The following is a 20,933-nucleotide window of genomic DNA, read 5'->3' as shown; positions in this document are numbered from 1 at the left end:
TATGGAAAAAATGAAAAAAAATGTTTTAAAGATTTTATGACAATTTAGTGATTGGCCTTACATATATTGTAAACAAATGAACATCATTTTTAAATGATTTTATTTTTGCATAGGGGAAGATAAATCCTCCTATAGTTTTTCAGCAAAAAGTCTATTAGGCTATAGAATATAAGTCCCGAGATCAGTCTTTCTTCTGTAACCTCACATAGCTAGCAGACTGGTTAGAGAATACCTACAACAGAAGTATTCTTCTGTTGTGTCCTTCTTTACTGGAGTGGGTCATGAGAAGTCCTTTCTATGGAGCTGTAAAGCCAAGTGTAAAGCAAAGGGGCAATGGGGAGAGCTGAGAACAACAGACAATATTAGTAATTATGATGGACCTTTTCTATGAGCTCTGATGAGTAAAAGAGCTGAGAATGGCAACAGACATTTGTAGGAATTATAATGGACATTCCGCTTCTAATGGCCAATAGTAGCTTTGAGGGCCAGCAGACATTGCTAGGAATTTTCAAGACATTTCTAGGCTCTTTGACGGATAGTAAAGTTGAGAAGGGGCATGAGACATTGTTAAGAATTATGATGGGCATTTCTAGGTGCTTCTAATGGCCAGCCGAAGCTGTGTAAGTTTGTATGTGCTCCTGGCACCAGGCTCAAATAAAGAATGGACAGACTAGCAAATCTTATAATATTGGTACATTGGTATCAGTGAGTGCTTCAAGGAGCTCATTGTTGAATACTAGAGCAAAACCAATAAAAGTACCAATGTGAATATTCTTACACTATACAGAAATAGTTCCACAAAAACATTGTTCACATAAAGTCACAAAGCTTGTATATCAACACCAAATGGGTAGATTAAGGCCTCCTGTAAACATTGCAACATATTGTGCAAGGAATAAATACGTTCAAAGAAAGTGAAATAAGCCTATGTCTGGAAAAAGTCCTTCATGTATGCTGATAGGTGGTTTTAACTTTTCTTTGTCAGGTGAGATCTGCACAATTAGCAGAGTCATTAATATATGATCCACTCACTGCATAATTAGGACAAATGGCTTATTGGTGGGGTCATTAGCAATTGTTTGTTAAGCAGTCAGCATGAAAGATCTTCAGAAGTTGAGGTGGCTGCTGGCAGACTGATAATACACATTATCATAGACACACAAATAAACAGGGGCAGTTGGTATTCCAGCAGTAAAGATGACCACACACAGTCCTGTACTGTTTAGGATTTATAGGCTGTTGATTTAAAATAAAATCATATCACTGAGCGTAGATTTGCACAACGTCTACAAGAATGCTATATGGCCCCTATAATAAACCTGGAGATCGGAGACACAGGGTCCTTGCATTGACAGGCCTTTAAAATCTCTCTGATGAACTCTCTTTTGAAGAATGTTTCTTGCCTGGCTGGTATTCTAGGATAAAGGCTTCAATACTCTAAATCACTGACCTTAAGCTGCGTACACACGTCAAATTTTTCTCGCCCGATAATCGGCATCGGCCAGATATCGGGCAAGAATCTGGCGTGTGTACAGCCCAGGTCGTTCATCGTCCGCGGATCCGTCCTGGCGGATCCACGAACGATGAACGACGAGCGTTCCTAATGCAAGGGAAGGGGGAGAGCGCGCAGCAGGGTGCCGCTCCGTCGCTCCCCCCCTCCCCTCTCCATAGAGCAGAACTGTGCTGTATGTACAGCACTCGTTCATGCATCTTGCGGTTCTTATCGTTGGAAAGGATCGTGAAAGATCATTTCCAACTACAAGAATTGCACGTGTGTATACGGCTTAACTTAGCATTTGGCAAACACATTTGAATACAACATATATATATTAGAAACCTATCTACAAAGCACTTAGTAATGCATATGACTAGACTCTGGTCGTCCTACTAGGTCTTAATTTCCAGCCCACAAGGTAGTTTGCTAAATTATTTAAAATTTTATTTGGCTGCTTCATTTCCTGCACACTTTCCACCAGTCTTGGTTCTCAACATCACATCACTCACCTCCCCACTTTTTTTGGGCTGCTGCCTCTCCTGTTAACTCACATCCAACCTCAGTGCTAAACATAACTATTCCACCCTGGAGGTAGCTGAGTTCCATGTGGCATGGCCTGTCATCCTACATTTTCAAACCACTTTGTTTGGATAACCATGGTAGGAAACTAATGGAGTTGGGGTGACACACAACACCATTCTGTCACTTTGCCCTAATGCCATTCACCTTACCCCATTTGTCACAGCACCCCCCCCCCCTTTATTTCCATCAGCCTCACCTTTCTGCCACCTGGCTTACCCCTCTGGTACAGTCCCTCCATGACACCCACATGACCCCTGCAGTGGACCAACAGTGCTTCTATAAAGCCCTATAACAAATAGACCCGGAAGAAAGATCTATCTTTAAGACAGGCACTGTTTTTGGGGATTATTGGGAAGGCTTTCCCAAAAAGAGAGAAGGTTAAAATACATCATAAAAATTTAAATCTACAGTTTAAATGCTTTAATGAATCGTTTGCCACACAACAGGTCCATCAATCGTTTTATTCAATAGCAGCATTTGGGGGTTTCTTGGCAGTAAGTAGGCACTGATTTCTAGGTGCCTCCACCTAAAATGTATCTAAACCCAAAGACAATATAATTTTATGTTTTCAGTCCTCAGGCTTTTTAGATACACATGCTTGATTTAAATCTTTGGAAACGATGACAGCAGTCATACCTGGTCAGTCATTTAATGATCTGCCTGGTGGTTGATCACAACAGTTCAGACCGGTAGACAAATATCAACATGTGTAGGTAGCTTTAGGCTAGGCACAATAATTGTCGTTTGAAAACGAACGATCAATGATTATTCCCGATTTTGAACAATTGTATTGTGCACAATTCTGTACATGCTGTAACGATACGATCGTTCAACCAATAATGTACACACCAGGAACATTCGTTTAAGCGATCGTTTGTGAACGATCCTTCGAACGATGCAGGAAGTGACATGTTCAGGAGAAAATGTATCACAGAACAATCCACAAACAACCGTACACACAATTAATTACAAATGATCGTCGCCCAATCAGGTCTGCCGGGATGGCCGTTCGTTTGCAGCGAGATTCCTCTTTTGTCGGTGTCGTTGACCAGTCGTTGCACATTTTTTTTGTTAATAATTATCGAACAATCTGTTGTGGATCGTTCATTTTCAATGGCAATTATTGCACGTGTGTACGCAGCCTTATTGTCTGCCTGAACAGGCTTTATTATTACAGCACCTTTTTTACCCCATTTTTTTCATTTTAATTTGGAGATAGGATGAAAGTCTCCAAAGTCTCAGAGATTGCATGGGAGATGTCACAAATTTAGAGACAGCAAAACATAAACAGTCTGATAACAGAAAATGGTTGTTATCACACTACAGATAAAAGGAAGACCTCTTGAAGTGAGAGATAGGGAAAAAAGCTTTGACCTGGCACCACACATATACATCTGGAGAACATCTGACCATCTGCCACATACAGTGACATGATCCAGCTACAAAAGTCCCATATAAACAGGCACAAAAGGTCATCCAGGGCCTAACTAATGGGTACAATAGGCCTCCTCTATTTGGGGTGATATTTGGCACAGTTTATGTGTCAAATGATGAACAGTTGCAGGTACTGACCTTTATCGGGTTTGTTCAGAATCCCTTATAGCTTTCCAGACAAACTTTATTTTATTCTTCATTAAGAGCAGTCCCTTCAATATGTCTATACCATCATAAAAAAGGGACACATACCTCTACTTAAACCATTCCAAATTGGAAGGTATATCACTATCCATTAGATGACTACATGGGGGACCAAAAATATTCAGACCCTGACGTCAGCTTTTTTTTCACACGTGATGCAAATTCTGTAAAATAATCATCTTATATCTTTCATATGTCTGCTGATAGAGATTTTGACAATTTTACCCATTCCAGGACAGATTCTTCTAATAGGGCAACCTCCCCCAAGTTCCCCCACCACCCTGTACACCTGATGAAGACATGGATCCAAAGGGTAAGCTCTTACATAGGGTAATGACCTTCTTTCCTCCACATAACAGTGCTCAAGCCTGGTAATGGGAAGTTCCGCTATACCTGGATAGGCAAATGAAGAAGAAGTAATTATAGTGGAGTGCAATTTGTCATTTATTTTGTTATTTTCTGAACTAAACAAAAAACATTTGTACACGTGTTTGCTTCTTTGTTAAACCGTGTAAATATAAAAAAATTCAAGGTTACACCAATTTTTTTTTTTTTAGAAACCTTTCTTTTCCCCATTTACCCAATGGTAATGGACATACATTATCTATCTTGCAATTCAAGACTCCATATTTTTTTCTTTACCTGCATTATCCCCAAGGTGTTTGTATGTTTATATATATATGATATGCAAGTATCTGAACAAAGCTATATGGGTATGGTAGGGATTTTTGACCTGCTTTGAAAGCACGGACTGTATACTTTGTCCTATGTACTAATGTCGAAATATACTATGCACTAAGATAGTAATGTACCAGTAAAGAAAACACAAAAATGTCACTGAAAAAAGCTGACCTTTCAAAAGTTTACTCGGAAGTGATATTTCAAATAATACATGGCCTGATTAAGACCCTTGGAATTCTTTTCTGCCTTGAATAATTTAGGACATTTAGAGTTTAGGCTAAGTATGGCCCATATTTTGGGCCAGCAGGCAGAACACTGGATTTGGTTAGTTGATCATTATTCATTCATTATTGTGATATCCTACTTTACTCATATTGCATGCAAATATTATAAAGTCAAAAGGATAATTTCTCTTGTGTACAGAGGAGCAAGGGCCCCACAGTGATATATAGCTGTGGTAGCAGCTGTACAATGTATAGTTAGCTGGGAAACCATCTGGAGAATGTATGTAATAATGATGATCCTGTTTGTAGTGGTCTCTGATGAAATATTTGTATCCAATGTGACTCAGTGCCTTATCACAGTTTCAAGATTCCACAAATTCCACAGTTTCCTTCCACAATTTTTTTTTATTGTGTGGGTCTAGCACTTGTAGTTCTTTATCGTTAATTGAGTTCATTAATGTTGTTCCCAGACCAAAAATCGGATTATAGAGAGCCTGTTATTAAGCAAATCTCAAATGGAAGCCACATACTTCTACTTTGGAAGCAACACCTCTTCACCAGTGTCCAACTAGTACGTGGTCTACTAGTCAAAGGCTTGATGGATTTCAAGTGAGTTCTTTTGAAAGTATTGTGTCTAAAAAAGGTTACCTTGGGGTGCTTTAAAAAAAAATATCTTTTTGAAACTGTATGAAACTGCCCCCTTATCTATCACCTTAAAAATTAATAGAGCATTTACAGCTTTCCAGCCAAACTTTATTTTATTCTTCATAAAGAGCAGTCCCTTTCACTATGTCTACACCACCATAAAAAAGGGACAATTTGGGCAGACAATGTTAAATAAATTAACGATAACATCCTAATAAAGAAAGACATATAATATAGAAAAAAACAGAGGGATATGACAGTATGTTGGTTGTATGATGGAGGGGATATGATAACATTCACAACGTGTATTGGAGGATATTTTGATTCTCTTCTTCTTCCTGTTATTTAAGAAGTGAAGTGCCTTCTTCAGGAGATTCAAGTCAACTGTATCTATCTAAATGAGCCTCCCCCAGTCCTGTATTCTGGGCTGCTGCTCCTATGGGAAAAGGATTCTGGGAAGAAGGCACAGCTGCTGGCTATGTTTACTCTGTTATTGGCTTTCAAAATGATTGCCTAATATCCTACACTTTGATGTCCTTCAGAGAAATCAAGTTCTACACTGGATCATGCCTAAATATGCTAATACTTGTTTAAAGTGTATAACAAACATTTAGACGGAGTAGGGAGGATTAGAACCCTTGTATTATTTTACTGCAGATGTTGTCTATTTGTCCCAAGGTCCTTATCATTGGAATTGTGTGAATTGGAATACTTATTTTGGTGACCCTGGTCCCAGAAAGATAGAAATAAATTCAGGTAGTTTCATCTCCAGCATTTACTAAACTAAATTAATCCTTTAATTCTGCTTTATAAACTGAAAAATGGAGTTAAGTGTATCTAACAGTTATCTCATCATTATGGCTTATCTCTGAATACTTTCTTTTATTGTGTGTTTAGAATGTGGACAATGGTTGTAATGAGTGTCTTTTTGTGTATTGGTTTGTATGTGTATTATGTGTTTAGGCAGAAGCTCAGCGTGTGCCTCTTTTGTTAGCTGTTACACTCCAGACAGACAAGATGGTCAAAGAAGCAGTTGTGCAGCTAATTATGTCATGCTATCCTGTTTATGGAATGGAAGTGTAGAATACACAGATAACCTGTGAGCTCCCTTCACAGGATGTCTGCTGCTGCCTGTCTGCTCCCCCCCCCCCTTTCTTATATTCAGGATATAAAGAGGGGGGTGATAATTGAGTTACCATATCACTTAGCAAAGCAGAACACATAGGCAAAAGGCATTTATGAAGGAGTTAAATTGTCCTGCACAGGACTAGCCTCTTGGAAGAGGAGGGTTGTCCTGGGCTGGGAGGAGAGGGCTATAAAGTGGTGTGGGGGTCTGATAATGAGTAGAACTGCAAACAGAATAGACACTGGAGAATAGTGCAACTCACCAGAGATGGAAGAGGAGACTGAAAACATGACCCTATTCTTGGAAATGGAGGACAACTTGACTCTGTTCCCTGCAATGTCTGATTGCGAGTATGATGAGTGGGAGCCATCAGTTGGACTTATACCTACCACTTACCTCCTTATCTTTTTCTTGGGCATCACAGGCAATGGTCTAGTACTGTGGGCCAGCCACCGCCGCAAGGATCGTCCACGGGCAGCAGATACTTTCATTGCCCAGCTTGCAATTGCCGACTTGGCTTTCGTGGTGACTCTACCCCTGTGGGCTGTCTATGTTTCCCTTGGATATCACTGGCCCTTTGGAAAATTTGCCTGCAAGGTCAGTGGATATATGGTACTTCTCAACATGTATGCCAGCGCATTTTGCTTAACGGGACTAAGTCTGGACCGGTACATAGTAATTGTACTATCCCCAGGACCGGGGCACCCACGATCTTCTCTATCCAGCCCAATGGCCATCACAATTACTTGGGCAAGTGCTGGACTGCTGGCCCTTCCTGCCCTCATCTTTCGGAACACAGGACAAACAGATGAGCTCTTTGATAACAGGACAATGTGCTTCATGGACTACTCAGCAGTGGACAGTAGTGGTCAAACTCACCTGTGGGAAGCTATCTTGGGATTTACCTCAACATTGTTGGCTTTTGTGGCACCATTTTGTGTCATCCTTTTCTGCTACGTGGGCATCGGCCGCCGGGTTTCAGGTCACTTCCATCTGCCACTAGTTGCAAGTAGGAAAAGAAGGCTCTTAGCCATAATGGTTGGGCTAGTGGTCACCTTTGGGGTATGTTGGGCCCCATTTCACCTGGTCAAAAGCATTTATGTCTTGATGAATGCAGACGTTTTACCACTAATCTGCGGCCTGCATGTTTTTCTCAATAACTTGCATCCCTATGCCACCTGCTTAGGGTATGCCAACAGCTGCCTGAATCCCGTCCTCTATGCTTTTCTAGATCCCAGGTTCAGAGGACATTGTCGCAACCTGCTGGGCTGTGGAGTCCTCCTAAAGGGTGCAGAAGGACAAACAGAGGGAAAAGGTAAAAAAGCTCATATAGGCAGCTCTTCTGGGGATTGTGCAGAGATGGGCAGTAAGCCCATCAAAGTTTCCACAGAGGAGGAGGACATTGATGAAATGAAGGATTAGACATTGTGGTCAAAAGCCAACTTGTTCATTGTTTATTTGATGCATTTTTGGACATTGCCATTTTGAACAACATTATGTTTTTTTGTTTTATACAGCCCATTTGAAATTTACCCTTCTTGAAGGGTAATAACATTGGAGGACTTCAGGGTTAAAATCTGTTCCCCAAAACACCAGAGCACTTAAAGACTGTTGGGGTTTGGGGATACGGGAGTTTTGTTTTTTATATTTTTTTTGGTTGGTTTATGTATATACTTTTATAATAAAAAAGAATTTAAGATTTATTTATGAGTTGTTCAGGAGTTAAGTGGAATAGAATATACATCTATGTAAAGATGACTAAAAAGGACTTTTGACATTATTTAAACTTGTTAAATATATTGGTTCCAGGTCAGCTGTACACTCAAAGTGCATCATCAAAACCAATCAATTAGCTTTTTAGAGCAAAAGCGTCAGCAATGAATGCCCCTCTATAATTCTGTATCTCTATAACAGGTCCACTTTAAAAGCTAACTTTTGATCAATAGAGAAAATCTGCTATCCAATTCCTTCTGAAAATGATGGTTGCCTATCTGCCTTCTGAGTCACTCATCCCCTCATCTTCAGAAGGAGGCAATCAAAAGTATTTCTTTACTGAATGGATTACTTTAAAAGCAAACAGTACTATATATTTATAAAATCAAATTGCTGATCTTTCCTATTAAACACTAGTTCCTTGGTTGTTATGTTGATTTATTGGCTTCAATTATCTGCGAGTCACTGCCCTATGAACAAGTATGCAGATTAGGTGCAATGGCTTTACTTTGACTTTCCTGCTCTGCATGTTTGTTCTGGGTCAATGTCTCTGGAACTATTAAATCAAAATACAGACAATAGCATTTTTTATGGAAGGTCAGCACTAGCAATACGTGCAGAACACCACAATACACATTAATACCCTGCTGTGCATTGGGTTTGCTGCAATGAATAATACAATGCATAATTTTGATGCATTTACAGCCCATGTTTTTGAATGGGTGACCTGAACTTCACCACATGGGACCACAACTCCCATGGTGGTTCACCAGAACTGATTAATATTATTATTGTATCATTAAAATGCAATTTTTTTTTTTGGTTTGCCAAAAAACCCTTCCTCTCCTTTTTTCTTTACATATCTTACCTATATTTAAAGGGTCGGCACGTTGTCCCTTAGGACATCCAGTATAAGTAAACTTCCACCACTACTAACTCCTACTTTATATTCAAGTGAAAATATGATATGATATCAGACCACATGTAGTCAGATTGGAATTTGCAATCAGTCAAGAGTTATATCAGCTTCTTAAAGTGGCCACACACTAAAATACAATTTGAATGAATATTAAATATTTATATAATAAAATAATAAATGATATACAAAAGTTAATACAATCATATAATCCAAGGATAATCTGTAAAAAATGAGGTCCTTCTTGATCAATCTTTGTTCAATATAATCTATGTTTCATCAATATGCCCTTTTTTTGTTAGCAAGGACAACCACCAGCCAATGAAGCCCTCTCTGACAACTTTTCAGGTTTTTAGTATAAAGGCTGGTGATCATTCTCACTATTTGGTGGTTGCTGGTTGTTGAGTGAATGGCAATAACCAGGAAAGAAATCGTTTTTGAATTAAAGGAGACTAAGATAGATTACATTGTACATTGACCCATTGACCCATTGACCAGACCTGTACAGTCACCTTTATACTCTGATTTTTCACATCCTTGTCCATATCTAATGTGAAATTAGGTGAGGGGGGATTTGCCATTCACCTAGACCCCCAAAATCTGTCAGACTAAAGCTAGGTACACACTTGCAATAATTATTGTTAGAAAACGAACAATCGTATTGTGCACATTTCTGTACATGCCGTAACGATACGATGGTTCAAATATAATCCACCAATAGTGTCCACACGCTAGATATGATCGTTTGAATGACGCAGGAAGTGACATGTAAAGGAGAAAGTGTACTGCAGAAACATCCACGATCACTGAACGACCGTACACACAATAGATAGTGAACGATCGCGCAATCAGATCCCTCGTTCGTTTGCAGCAACGATCCTCGTTCGTTGGTGTCATTGGTCAGTCATGCACTTTTTTTCTTAATGATTATCAGACAATCAGTCGCTAGTTGTTCGTTTCCAACGATAATTATTGCAAGTGTGTACGCAGCATTACCCATGGCTGTAGGGAGCCCCCGCCCCCCCAGTTTACCATGACTTTTAGCAGTTATTCATCATGGCTCTTGATTAAATTGTTCACAGGAGCCTTTGTTGCTTCCTGCCCCCATCACCTAAGTGAAATGTTTCCTCTTCTTCTCCCTCCATCCTGTGCCACTTCCTAGCACTCGCCAGTTGTCTTAAACAAGTCACAAGAGGCTGTCAGCCTCATCCTGTTCCTTCGTCTTAGTCTCCTCTCCCTCTTTCCTCTTCCCGTCACAGCAATATGCACAGCTCATCTTTTCTCCAGTGTCAGAAGGTCTTCCAAGTCAGCATTGTTAGATTTTACAAGCTTGGGGTCACCTGTCCACATGTCCTTCCTTTCATGGCCAAACATAGAGGTGCCCAAGTTTAACAGGTCAGCCAACCCAGAACTGCTATTTCAGTATTAGTTAGGTGCTGGGTAGGTACATCTATATTTCAGTGATAAATACCTTTTTAGTACCTTGGTCTACATACTTGTAATGCAATAACATAAATTATGCAATAAAAATCTCACTTTTGGCATCAAAAACATGAAAAGGAATGGGCCAGTACATCCTACCAGGCATAATATAGTACAAAAATATACAATAAAATATAAAAATATATATTTAGTACAAAAAGTACTGTGCTTCCATGCAATCTCATCTAACAAGCCTAGTACACATTAGCAGATTAACTATAAGATCAATTGTCAGAAATCTCGAAACATTACATGCACATGCACCTTTATATCAATTTTTATGGTTGGAAAGTCATCATATTTCTATTCGGATTTGATCAATTATTCAAACATATGGCTTGTGATACTTTTTTCAAACCATGTGTATTTGCTAGTTGCTTCACATCAGAACATAGACTGGAAAATGAGTTGCTCACAATGTGTACAAGACCATTAAAATCTTAGGAAAATTTTACATGGCTACCACCTTACTTCTAGATGTCCTATACGGTAATGAGGAATTTTTTACCAACATTAGCGAAATTTTGCGGAGAGCAGTTTCCCACTATATATTAGATTGCTGGGATTCCTATACCATGAGATAGTTTGCTAGAACTAAATACCCAAAATTGGGAAGGTTAAGGTTAATGTAGTTTAAGAGCTTGGGCTTTGGGTTGTCTACAACTGGTCTACCATTACTGGTAGAATCACAAAGAGATTGTCCCTGGAAGTTATTTTTTATCCCCATACTGAAGTGGGGGGTGATGGTTAGGTATTTAGAGCCCATCTGGTGTCCCCATTCCTTGGCTTTTCACTCTTTAGGAGAAAAAAAAATAATTGTTTTGGTTCAATTCAACAGGTGTCTTATCCCTAAGCCTTCCTCCAGGCAATGAACTACTTGGGCTACTTCATCCATCATGACCAGACTAATTAATATTGATGGTACAAGTCAAACCTAAATTCTACATCTATACCAGCGTTTATCAAGCTTTTTACACATGAGGAACCCTTAAAATATTTTTATGGGGTCAGTGGGAAAAAAGCCTAGTAAACAAAGACCCTCCTACAGCTGTGGCTAGAATACCACTTTGTAGACAACTAAAAACATTATTAGAATCTGACTCTCCCAAGTGGTGGTGGCTCCAGAAATGAATGTATCATGAAATGGGTCGATAAGCCACAGTTCAAGAAAGCACTAACAACCTCTGGAGGGATCCTGGGTTTCTATGGAATTCTGGTTGAGAGTGGAAGGTCTATACAGAGCTCAGACCTACATGAAGTACTGAAAGAAATAGGGTCGGAAGGATGAGGGTCCATTCGCACCATTTGTCTATTCGTGCGTTGCAGCAATGCAAGCATTAATGCACATCAAACTACAACGCATGTCAACACACGCATTATATGGGGCCGGGGTACCCCAACACAGATGTGTTGCAACAGTACTGGTAAACATACTACCATGTGATTTGTTGCACTGTATTGGGAAAAATGTTGCATTTCTATTTTTTATAAATTCTGATGCATTAGCAGACCACTGATTTAACATTAACGAGCATCATAATGTGTTTACTGGTATACGTTAAAGCAAAGCACCAAGACATACAGTTGTGAATGCACCCTACGTACACACTTCCAATGGTTCTGGAGACGAGAATCTGAAGTGTGTACAGCACGCGTTGTTCATTGTCCGAACGACCGTCCTGGCGGATCCATGGACGATGATCGATCCTAATGAAAGGGAAGGGGGGAGGGCGCAGAGGGGAGCCGCTTGGTCGCTCTCCCCCTCCCGTCTGCATAGAGCAGAACAGTGCTGTATGTACAGCACCCGTTCATGCATTGTGCAATAATAGTCATTGGAAAGGATCGTGAATGATCCTTTCCAACGACTAATATTGCACGTGTGTATGCGGCTTTAGAATCCAGCACAATTTCAGACAGTTGGGAGATTACAGTAAGTATTTTATTCTATACAGTAATTGAAAGGTTATGGTCCAGTCCTGCGTGCAAAAACAAATCTTTCAAACAGGATACAAAGCAATGTTTGTCTTGTCGACTTTTATAAAAAGAAAAGCACTGACACTGAATTACTTCTTGGATATCTAGCGGAAGGGACTCTTCCTGATAAACTCTTGTTTCCTCCCCGGTCAGGATGCATTATGTCTTCATAAAGAATTGTGTCTCCTTACTGTTGTCTTTGAGCGGTAAATGGATAATTTAACCTATTTAGCATTTTATTTTACTTTTTACTGTTGGTCATTGCCACCTTAAATACTTTTTGGGGCATCCATAGAAATATTCCATTGACTGATAGAAAATGTAGAGTTACTTGTTGACAATTTATGCAATCATTTTATGGTAAGTTAAGAGATGGCAGAAGTAGAATAAACCAGTTCAAAGAGAATCATTTTTTTGCATCAGTACCAGAGTCCTTTTTTCTTTTACGCCTGGTAGAGTTGATATTGACTCTTTCCTATTTTATTTTTTTTTTTACTTATTTCGTTTGCATTTGCTGTTGACATTTGTAGCCCATATCTTGTGTATGGTTGTTAATTGAGACTCACTTTGCAACTGAATAAAAAATGTGTGCCTCAGGAGTCCAGGTGTAAAAGAGCTAGCGTGAAGGTTCATTGTAAATTAGAATAGCACAGGAGTTGTTTAGCATGCTGATCCAATCTCAGCTTGTGTACATGGCCGGAGTGTTTATCTTCTGCCTCCATAGGCCAATGAGCTTTTGCTATATATATATATATATATATATATATATATATATATATATATATATTTGAGCCAGTGCTGAGACACACACGCAGGGGCAGATACATTGAGGTGCAGCATATGCAGCTGCACACAGTCCTTGCCTGCAAGCTTACCCTGGTTGACAGCTCACAGCTGTGCGCGCTGCTGCAGGATGGCTATGTAAGCCATGTATGTAGGACACACAGCTCAATACTCATCATCTTCTACATTACATAAATTGTGTCCGGGCTGGGCATGACATTGCACGTGCATGTCAAACTATGTGGACTAGGAGATAAATGCTAAAAAAAAGAGCAAAGATTTTTTTATTTTTATTTTTTTTTAATTCTGCAGAACAGGCATTCAAATGTTGCTGATAGAAATTCAGCTCCATTTATCCCAAGTAAGGCTTTCAGATTATATATTGGGAAATATGTAAAAAAAAATGCATTTACTAACTTGGTTCTGCGCAGATTGTTTTTTATGTTGTTTTAAGCTTGTTTTTTTATAGCTGTGTATGGTATTGTAATGTGGCAGAAGACCACAGTCATCATCTATAAATCACAGGGCCTGTTTGAGTTCCCCTCTCAGTGATTGCAGGGCATCATGAATGGTTGTGCTATTACTCATCCTCAGTGTCTGTGTGGTCAATTTATGTGTGTGGAGGGCGAAATGTTATCTTGTTTTGACACAAAACAGAGCCAACCTCCTCAATCTTCCTCTAGACAGCTCAGTATGCCCCTACTGAGATGCTAATTCATTTCACACTTCCTAAAAACACAAACATCCTCTCTTGGGCCTTCGAAATGTATCAAACACTAGCCAGCAGTGATCAGTTAAAAGGTAAATACAGATTACTTTTTTGTTTAGTAGGTGTTGTGTTCTATGAAGGGCATTAAGTCACAGTTCTGTGTCAATGGCAACATTTTATTCCTGCAAATTTTGATGTTTTTGTCTCTTTTTAGGACTTATTTGTTCAGCTACCAAACTTGAAGGTTCTGAAGTAAGGACAAGAGAGGCCCAATCACAGTTTGCATTACATTGAACAGGCCTATTTCACCTTTAGCAATTTTTCTACAGTAACACAATAGTTTTTTATTTTATAGTAGTTTTTTTTAGTAGAACTCCTATTCATCTCCTTTGGAGCTTAGTCATGTCAAATTGGTGTTTTTTGGGCCATGTGATCCACTGTTCCCTCTCTATGACCCGTAGTAAATTTAAAGTGGATCAATCATTGGTTTATAAAGGGTAGAACAACGCATGCAATTTAATGACTGCCCAGAAACCAGTTTACTTTACCCTTTCTGTGCTCCAGAAGTTCTGTTCATCATGGGAGCCAGAAGAACATTTGATTTGAAGTTTATGCATGCATGATGCAGCCCTGGAAATCCTACTGCCCCGCGAGAGCTCGACCTCTCGGCGAATCAGAAGGCCATTCCCGCCTACATTTTCGGTAAGCGTGAAATGCCTGATTCACCACGAGATCGAACTTAATATTCCCGCTTGCTCATCCCTATCCACGGCTCATAGTATTTTAGTGTGGTGGTCATTGGTAGCAATGTCTTTTACATTGCTGGACAGTGGGAAGAATGTCATCTGTACAGATAGCCTCACAGACATCCTCACCCATTGTATCTATAGAGGAGCAGTGTTGTCAACTTAAGTTTGAATTCTTGGGTTTGAATATACTTTTTTCTATACAGTTCATTCAGATGTTTCATTAAAGTTTGACATACCTAATGCTGGGCTACTGACAGAGACAGAGTTGGACAGGAAACCTGGGGACTACCAGTGACAAGGAGGACCCACCGGAATGCATTCTAGGTAATGCTCAGATGTGATGCTGGGCCTCTATTATTGAAAGAACTGAAAGAAAAATGAAAGAAAAGTGCTAACGAAGAAGAGTCATTTAGTTGGGTGTGGAATGCCTATATAAAGATAACTTGTCACAACTTTTAATGCATACTATGTAAAGTGAGTGCAGGAAGCAGCTTCAATTCAGGAGAGGAGCCTGTACAACTATGTACAAGATGGGCAGTAAAGATTAGGTCCAGCTTTAACTGTGTTATGTTGCAAAATAAATCCAAAAAAAATTGTTTAACAACTGTGATAAAAATAAATCTGAATATTGCACTGAGCCATCTTGTTTTCAGAATATTTATAGGTGATCCTGCAAGAGAAGAACATTGACCACTCTGTATCTAGTCAATGGTGGGAAACTTTCCAAAAAAAAATGTCATATAGATTTTTTTTTTATTTACTTTTCCTATGAATTAATAGGAATATGCAGAGCCAGCAAGATAATTTTGGAGTTTGTGCATCTTCCAGGAAAGATTTGACTGTTATGTATTAGACTTTGACTGTACTGGGTGGCACATGTAAAGGATTGTTGAAATAAACATATGTGTCCTTTAAAGAGGACCTGTACTCCATGAATTTCTGATCCCTCCACTTGAAATTGCTGGGTTTGTACTGTTGGTTGGCCCTTTTTTTAGGAAGGGATGTCATCTGGATGGTTTAAAACTGTCCAGTTCTGCTGGTTTCCCCTATGAAAACAGGCATAAACATCATTGCTTGGGCAGAGTGAGCCTGATTACATACATCTGCCAAGGAGATGTTTTCCAGTGATCTGCCTGTTATCTAATGTCTATGGCCATCTTCTCATACAATGCAACAACACTTTCGCCCTCAGGAAAACAAAAAAATATCCCCCACAGCTGTGTCTTGCAATCTTTTCTTCCTGTGTTTATTTATGTTTTGTAGATTGTGGTTGGACATTGAGGTCAGTGTGGTATCCCAGCGGGAAGTCCAGTCCTCTTCCATGATCATGACTCTTAAAGGTTGTTTATATAGTCTGTGCATGTGCTGACAGTAAACAGTGTCCTGCTGGCTTAATTGTAGATAGAAAAAGAAAATATGGATATAAGCAGCTGAACAGGAGGAATAAATATAAACAGTAGATAATGAGAAAGTATCAAGATCAGGGGGTGTCCAACACAGATCCTTGAGGGGCACATACAGGCCAGAATTTTCTAATAAACAAAGTCACTTTCTGACCCCTTGTAAACCATATGTTACCTAATTTACCGCTGTCTGAAAGAGAAACACTAAAAATCTGTGTGGATCTTGTCCCTCTGGGACAAGAGGTACACCCCTGATCTAGATGTTTCTGTGGTCCAAATATCCTAACTGTAGATATATCCATAAGGCCTTTTACACACATGAGCAGAACTGTCAACTCCGCTCCCCTGATTGCTGTTGTCGCCCTGTAGTATGTGTTCCTGGATAGAGTTTCTCTATCCAGGAACACAGGACTCCTTTAATAATGATTCATACTCTGAATGGTCTAAGGTTATTAGTGGTGTACCCCAGGGTTCAGTGTTGGGACCTTTACTGTTTAACATCTTCATAAATGATATAGAGTTTGGGATTACCATTTCTATGTTTGTACAATGGGGTACTATTTCTGTGTTTGCAGAAGGCCTTGGTATCTTCCTTCCCAACCTTAACTTTCATCTTCAGCAGCGTGATTAGTTACTATTCACACAACAGGAAGCACTTGGTGAATCCCTATAAGACAATCACCATTGGTAACTCAGTGCTGCCTGCAGGCTGAGTTGTCACTTGGGTTTCCGTTACGCTTTCTGTTAGTTCTAGATATTCAGGGAAAACTGTCCCTTTTATGCTATCCTGAGAAACAGCTGTCAGCTCTGTCAAAGTCTGCTGACAATCCTCCTTATAGGCCAGTTCAGTCTGGCTGGAATACTCGGCAGAAGAAGTGTCACCTTCAAAGGAGGGCTGTGGAGCCCCATCACGTGGCTCTGGATGCTTACGGCTCTTGTGAGCGGCAAGATTGTCTCGCTTCTCAAAGCGCTGCCCGCAGATGTCACACGGGTACTGGTAGAAAGAGGGGGCATCGTGCTTCTTCATGTGCCAGTTAAAGGAGGCCTTCTGTCTGCAGGTGAACCCACAGAACTCACACCTTAAAAAAAAAAGTAGGAAAAAGGGTTTGATAAATCATCCAAAGGAGAGAAGCAGCATTTACATAGAGCTGGTAAAAGACCCGCTTGAGGAACATGTTTCATCATGAGAAGTGTAGACATTAAATAATTCTGATGCTTTGTCTTGTATGGACAAAGGTGTATGTTCTTACCTATACCCAGCCCCTAGCTGCTTATTCCAAAACCCTGACATTGAGTAAAGTAAACTCAGATAATGCTCTGATTTTTTTTCAGTGGCAGCATTTTGTGACAAGCATTTACAGCTTACAGATTGCTTTGACATATTGCCTTGGATTGCCCTTATAACATATGTGTCATTTCAAGTTGTATGGTATACAGATGCAGGGTACATGCTCCATGTTCACAATAAGAAAGGACTATGGTAAATAAAAAAGGCTAGAATAGGAACATTACAGGGCAGTAGCTTTATTTTTCCGGCAAGGAGTGTAATTGAAACTTGGCAGCCATATTAGCAAAGCAGCATTTTTCTCTAGCAGGACTATCCATATTATCCAGCAGATTATCCATAATCATGACTAGCTGCAAAATGATAGGTAAAGGAACTGTCTTTTGTTTGTTTTTTATTTCCAAAACAAGGTAGGATTTACTCAGATTTAGGCTACCTACACACGTGCAATAATTGTTGCTGGAAAGGATCTTTTACAAACTAATGCACAATGCATGAGTGCTGTACATACAGTACTGTTGTGCTCTATAGAGAGGGGAGGGGGAGAACAACGGAGCGGCACCCCCCTGCAATCTCCCTCCTACACTTTCATTGCAAACGTTCCTCGTCCGTGGATCCGCCAGGACGGTTGTTCGGAAGACGGACGGCGAGCGCTGTGGACACACCAGATTTTTGTACTAGAATCATCTGACGTGTGTACGTAGCCTTAGGGTCTGCATCAAGATCTAACACATCTAGAAGTGTCTGGTCCACTATTGTGCACTGTTTTTTCTCACAAGGCCTCTGTGTCTTGTAATGTTGTAGGAGCTGGGAGATGGAACCACTGCACACCACTAGGGATGTGAAGATTCAACTTAAGTTTGACACCAAAATGACAGCCTAGCCTAGGATGCTTTGAGGTGAGTATAAAGGTATTTTCAGGGTATATTCTGTGCCAACAGAGTCAATTGACCTGGGTCAATTACAACAGCTATTATTGTAGCTAGCAAAACCTAGCCCAAAAATACTCCATATGTCTATTGTAAAAGGAGACTTTAACCTCCTCCCAGTACAAGGAAATTGTTTAGTCCATAAGATTTGCACTGGCACTATTTGCATGCTTTCTTCTTTGCCAGCCCAAAGGAGCCCACATTGTGACTGGCAGAAAGAGAGCAAAGCCCTGTACAATATAGCTGGTAGTATAAGGCAGAATAAATACTCACTGAAGTGGTTTCTCCCCAGTATGAATACGCCGGTGAATGATGAGATTACTGCTGCTGCGGAAGGCTCGGGCGCAGAATTCACAGATGAAATCCCTCCGATCTGACAAAAGGACACAAGCAGGGAAACTACTAAGTGTTTTTCTTTTACTTATAGTCTAATTGTACCATTAGACTTTCACACTTTTGCAAACTTGCTTTAAAAATTTGTATTATAAGTGTATGATTGAGGTGATTGTTTTGTTCGTGGTCTGTAAACTAAGCAGTGCATCTAGCATTCTCAGGTGTCCAAGGGCTAAGAGACAATTGATGGACGAATTCTCCTTTTTTATAGGCTGTATTGTATTATATAAACATAAAGGGTTTTCCAGAACAGAATGATTTGTTTAGCAAGTTTTGTCATCTGGACATGCGTGCTAATCAGGATAGCTATTAGAAGAAAAAAAGGGGAGAGTAACTATTCAAAAGCATAGTTTCTCTACAAGGGTCTGTGAAACCCTAAGGTTCATCCAGAGGTTGCTAGGGGTTCCTTGAGCAATGAGAAGTTTGTACCTCTAAGGTCAGTTTAGATGACACCAATGATTTTTTGGCTATCTGTAAGGGTGACATTCTTCCCATTGACCAGCAATGTAATAACAGGCATTCTTCCCAATGACCACCACACTCGTATACTGTGAGATGTGGATATACAGTAGTTAGGTATAGCTGGGGTTCCCTAGGACCTGAAAGGGATCCTCCATGTAAAAGAGGTAGAGAAAAGCTGCTCTAAAGTGCTAGATTTTTTTAAAGGCTTCAGGACCCTATGTACGGGTTAGCCAATATGGCAGAAAGCAGAGATCAACAATAAAATTGTCCATGCATAATAAAGAAAAAATATTCATCTGATAAATTTGCCATGTTTTCAAAACTGTATTTGTGTGCCATCATGAACGCAGCATTGGAATGAAGTTTTTGCTGAACGCAGCCAAGGCAGAGACATGACACCAGAAATGACATTATTCATAGTCACAGTGCTGTGTCAGCAGAGGTGGGTACAGTGGATACTCCAGAAAAAGGTATGCCATTTTGGCTGAATAAACTAATGTACTAAAGAAATACACAGCAGAGGGATACTTATATGGACATTTGTTGTACACATGAATTCCTTTTGGACTGCAATAGCATTAGCGCTCGTTATGGCACTTTACAACGATGCACCTTATTTAGATAATATAGAGATTTTTAATGCATAATTTTTAAAGAAAGATTTAACATTCTATGCTGTGTGTGCTGCTTTAATTTTCCTTTGCCTTTTGTCATTTTACTCCCTTCTGCTTGGTTTATCATCACTGGTCAAAACAACCTCCTGGTATTTTCGGGTATGCATAGGGCATGTGACATCACTGAACACTGGGAAATTCAGAGGTGAATCTATCCAAATCTAAAAGTCTTTATGTGCTTATATACTTCATCTTCATCAGCTACTCTCTCTGCTTATAATATAGAATGATGATTGGAATACAAGGTTACCACTATGTCTCTTTTCGTGTTCTTTAAGGTGCTTATTGAAATTGAAGGTCTTCCCACAGTCAGGCATTGAGCAGCGGAAGGTGCGCTGGTTCATGTGTTGATACTTCTGGTGATACTAAAGGAGAACAGAGAAGAAACTTAAGATTACCAAAAATGAAAAAGGCAACTATAATGGGAAAACTTTTGCATATCATTAAAATGATCTTCAGACAAATAGCTAAATACACATATGAAATACATATACCAGGTCGATTTTACTTGATAATAAAGTTTCATTTCTGTTTATTCAGTCCTGAGATTTATACAATGTCACCAGGCTGAACAGTAACACAGCTGAATCACATCCCAATCTCCCTCCCCTTTTTGATGGGACAGAGAAAGTGCAAAAAACACTGAAGAGGTAATTTCTGTGAGATTTCCTCCAGTCAGCACATGGTATTGAAAGTTGCCTTAGTGGCCTCAAGCACCCTCTCTCCTTATCAGAGTGCTGATGAAGAGTCAATTATAAGAGGCTGAAACCCCCCTAATATTCACCCTGGCAGAGATTTGCCATCACTCAAGCCTATGTCTCAGCTGATCCCAAGTTTTTTCAGCATGGTGGTGAGTGTGACATTCTCGTGTGTGATAATGTTTTTGGGTCCAGAAGCAAATTTCTAGACCCCAGCACTCTCACATGGCCAAAGTGGTGACATTTCCATTCCTCCAGCAGACACTATGGGTTGTGCAAGTGCTGGCAAGATTAAATCAAGCAGAGTCTAACAGGTGTTGCTAAATGACAGATCTTATCACATTTACATAGTCACTGTTATTTATACTTTAA

General features: G+C 39.8%; 2 protein-coding genes across 3 annotated transcripts in view; one reads left to right on the top strand and one right to left on the bottom strand.

Annotated features, from left to right (window-relative positions):
* Nucleotides 1-6,497: 6,497 nt before the first annotated feature.
* LOC140339537 (apelin receptor A-like) lies at nucleotides 6,498-8,094 on the top strand. Its single transcript, XM_072424285.1, has one exon. It carries the CDS (start codon nucleotides 6,659-6,661, stop codon nucleotides 7,811-7,813), a length of 1,155 nt encoding a protein of 384 aa, XP_072280386.1. The 5' UTR covers nucleotides 6,498-6,658; the 3' UTR covers nucleotides 7,814-8,094.
* An 8,602-nt stretch (nucleotides 8,095-16,696) lies between these two features.
* LOC140339534 (zinc finger protein 692-like) overlaps nucleotides 16,697-20,933 on the bottom strand; it is a 26,810-nt gene continuing 22,573 nt past the window's right edge. For both annotated transcript variants that reach the window (XM_072424281.1, XM_072424282.1), the window contains exons 10-12: nucleotides 20,114-20,228; nucleotides 18,608-18,707; nucleotides 16,697-17,199 (exon numbers count right to left, since the gene is read on the bottom strand). In XM_072424281.1, coding sequence (XP_072280382.1) covers nucleotides 16,788-17,199; nucleotides 18,608-18,707; nucleotides 20,114-20,228 — 627 coding nt within the window. In that variant the 3' untranslated portion in view covers nucleotides 16,697-16,787. The remainder of the gene's footprint in view (nucleotides 17,200-18,607; nucleotides 18,708-20,113; nucleotides 20,229-20,933) is intronic.

The sequence above is a fragment of the Pyxicephalus adspersus genome, chromosome 10, assembly GCF_032062135.1.
Source record: "Pyxicephalus adspersus chromosome 10, UCB_Pads_2.0, whole genome shotgun sequence".
Classification (NCBI taxonomy): Eukaryota; Metazoa; Chordata; class Amphibia; order Anura; family Pyxicephalidae; genus Pyxicephalus; species Pyxicephalus adspersus.
This window is presented reverse-complemented; position numbering and strand designations above follow the sequence as displayed.

Coding starts and splice junctions, on each gene's coding strand:
- LOC140339537 (XM_072424285.1), top strand. CDS start 6,659: ATGGAAGAGGAGACTGAAAACATGACCCTATTCTTGGAAATGGAGGAC.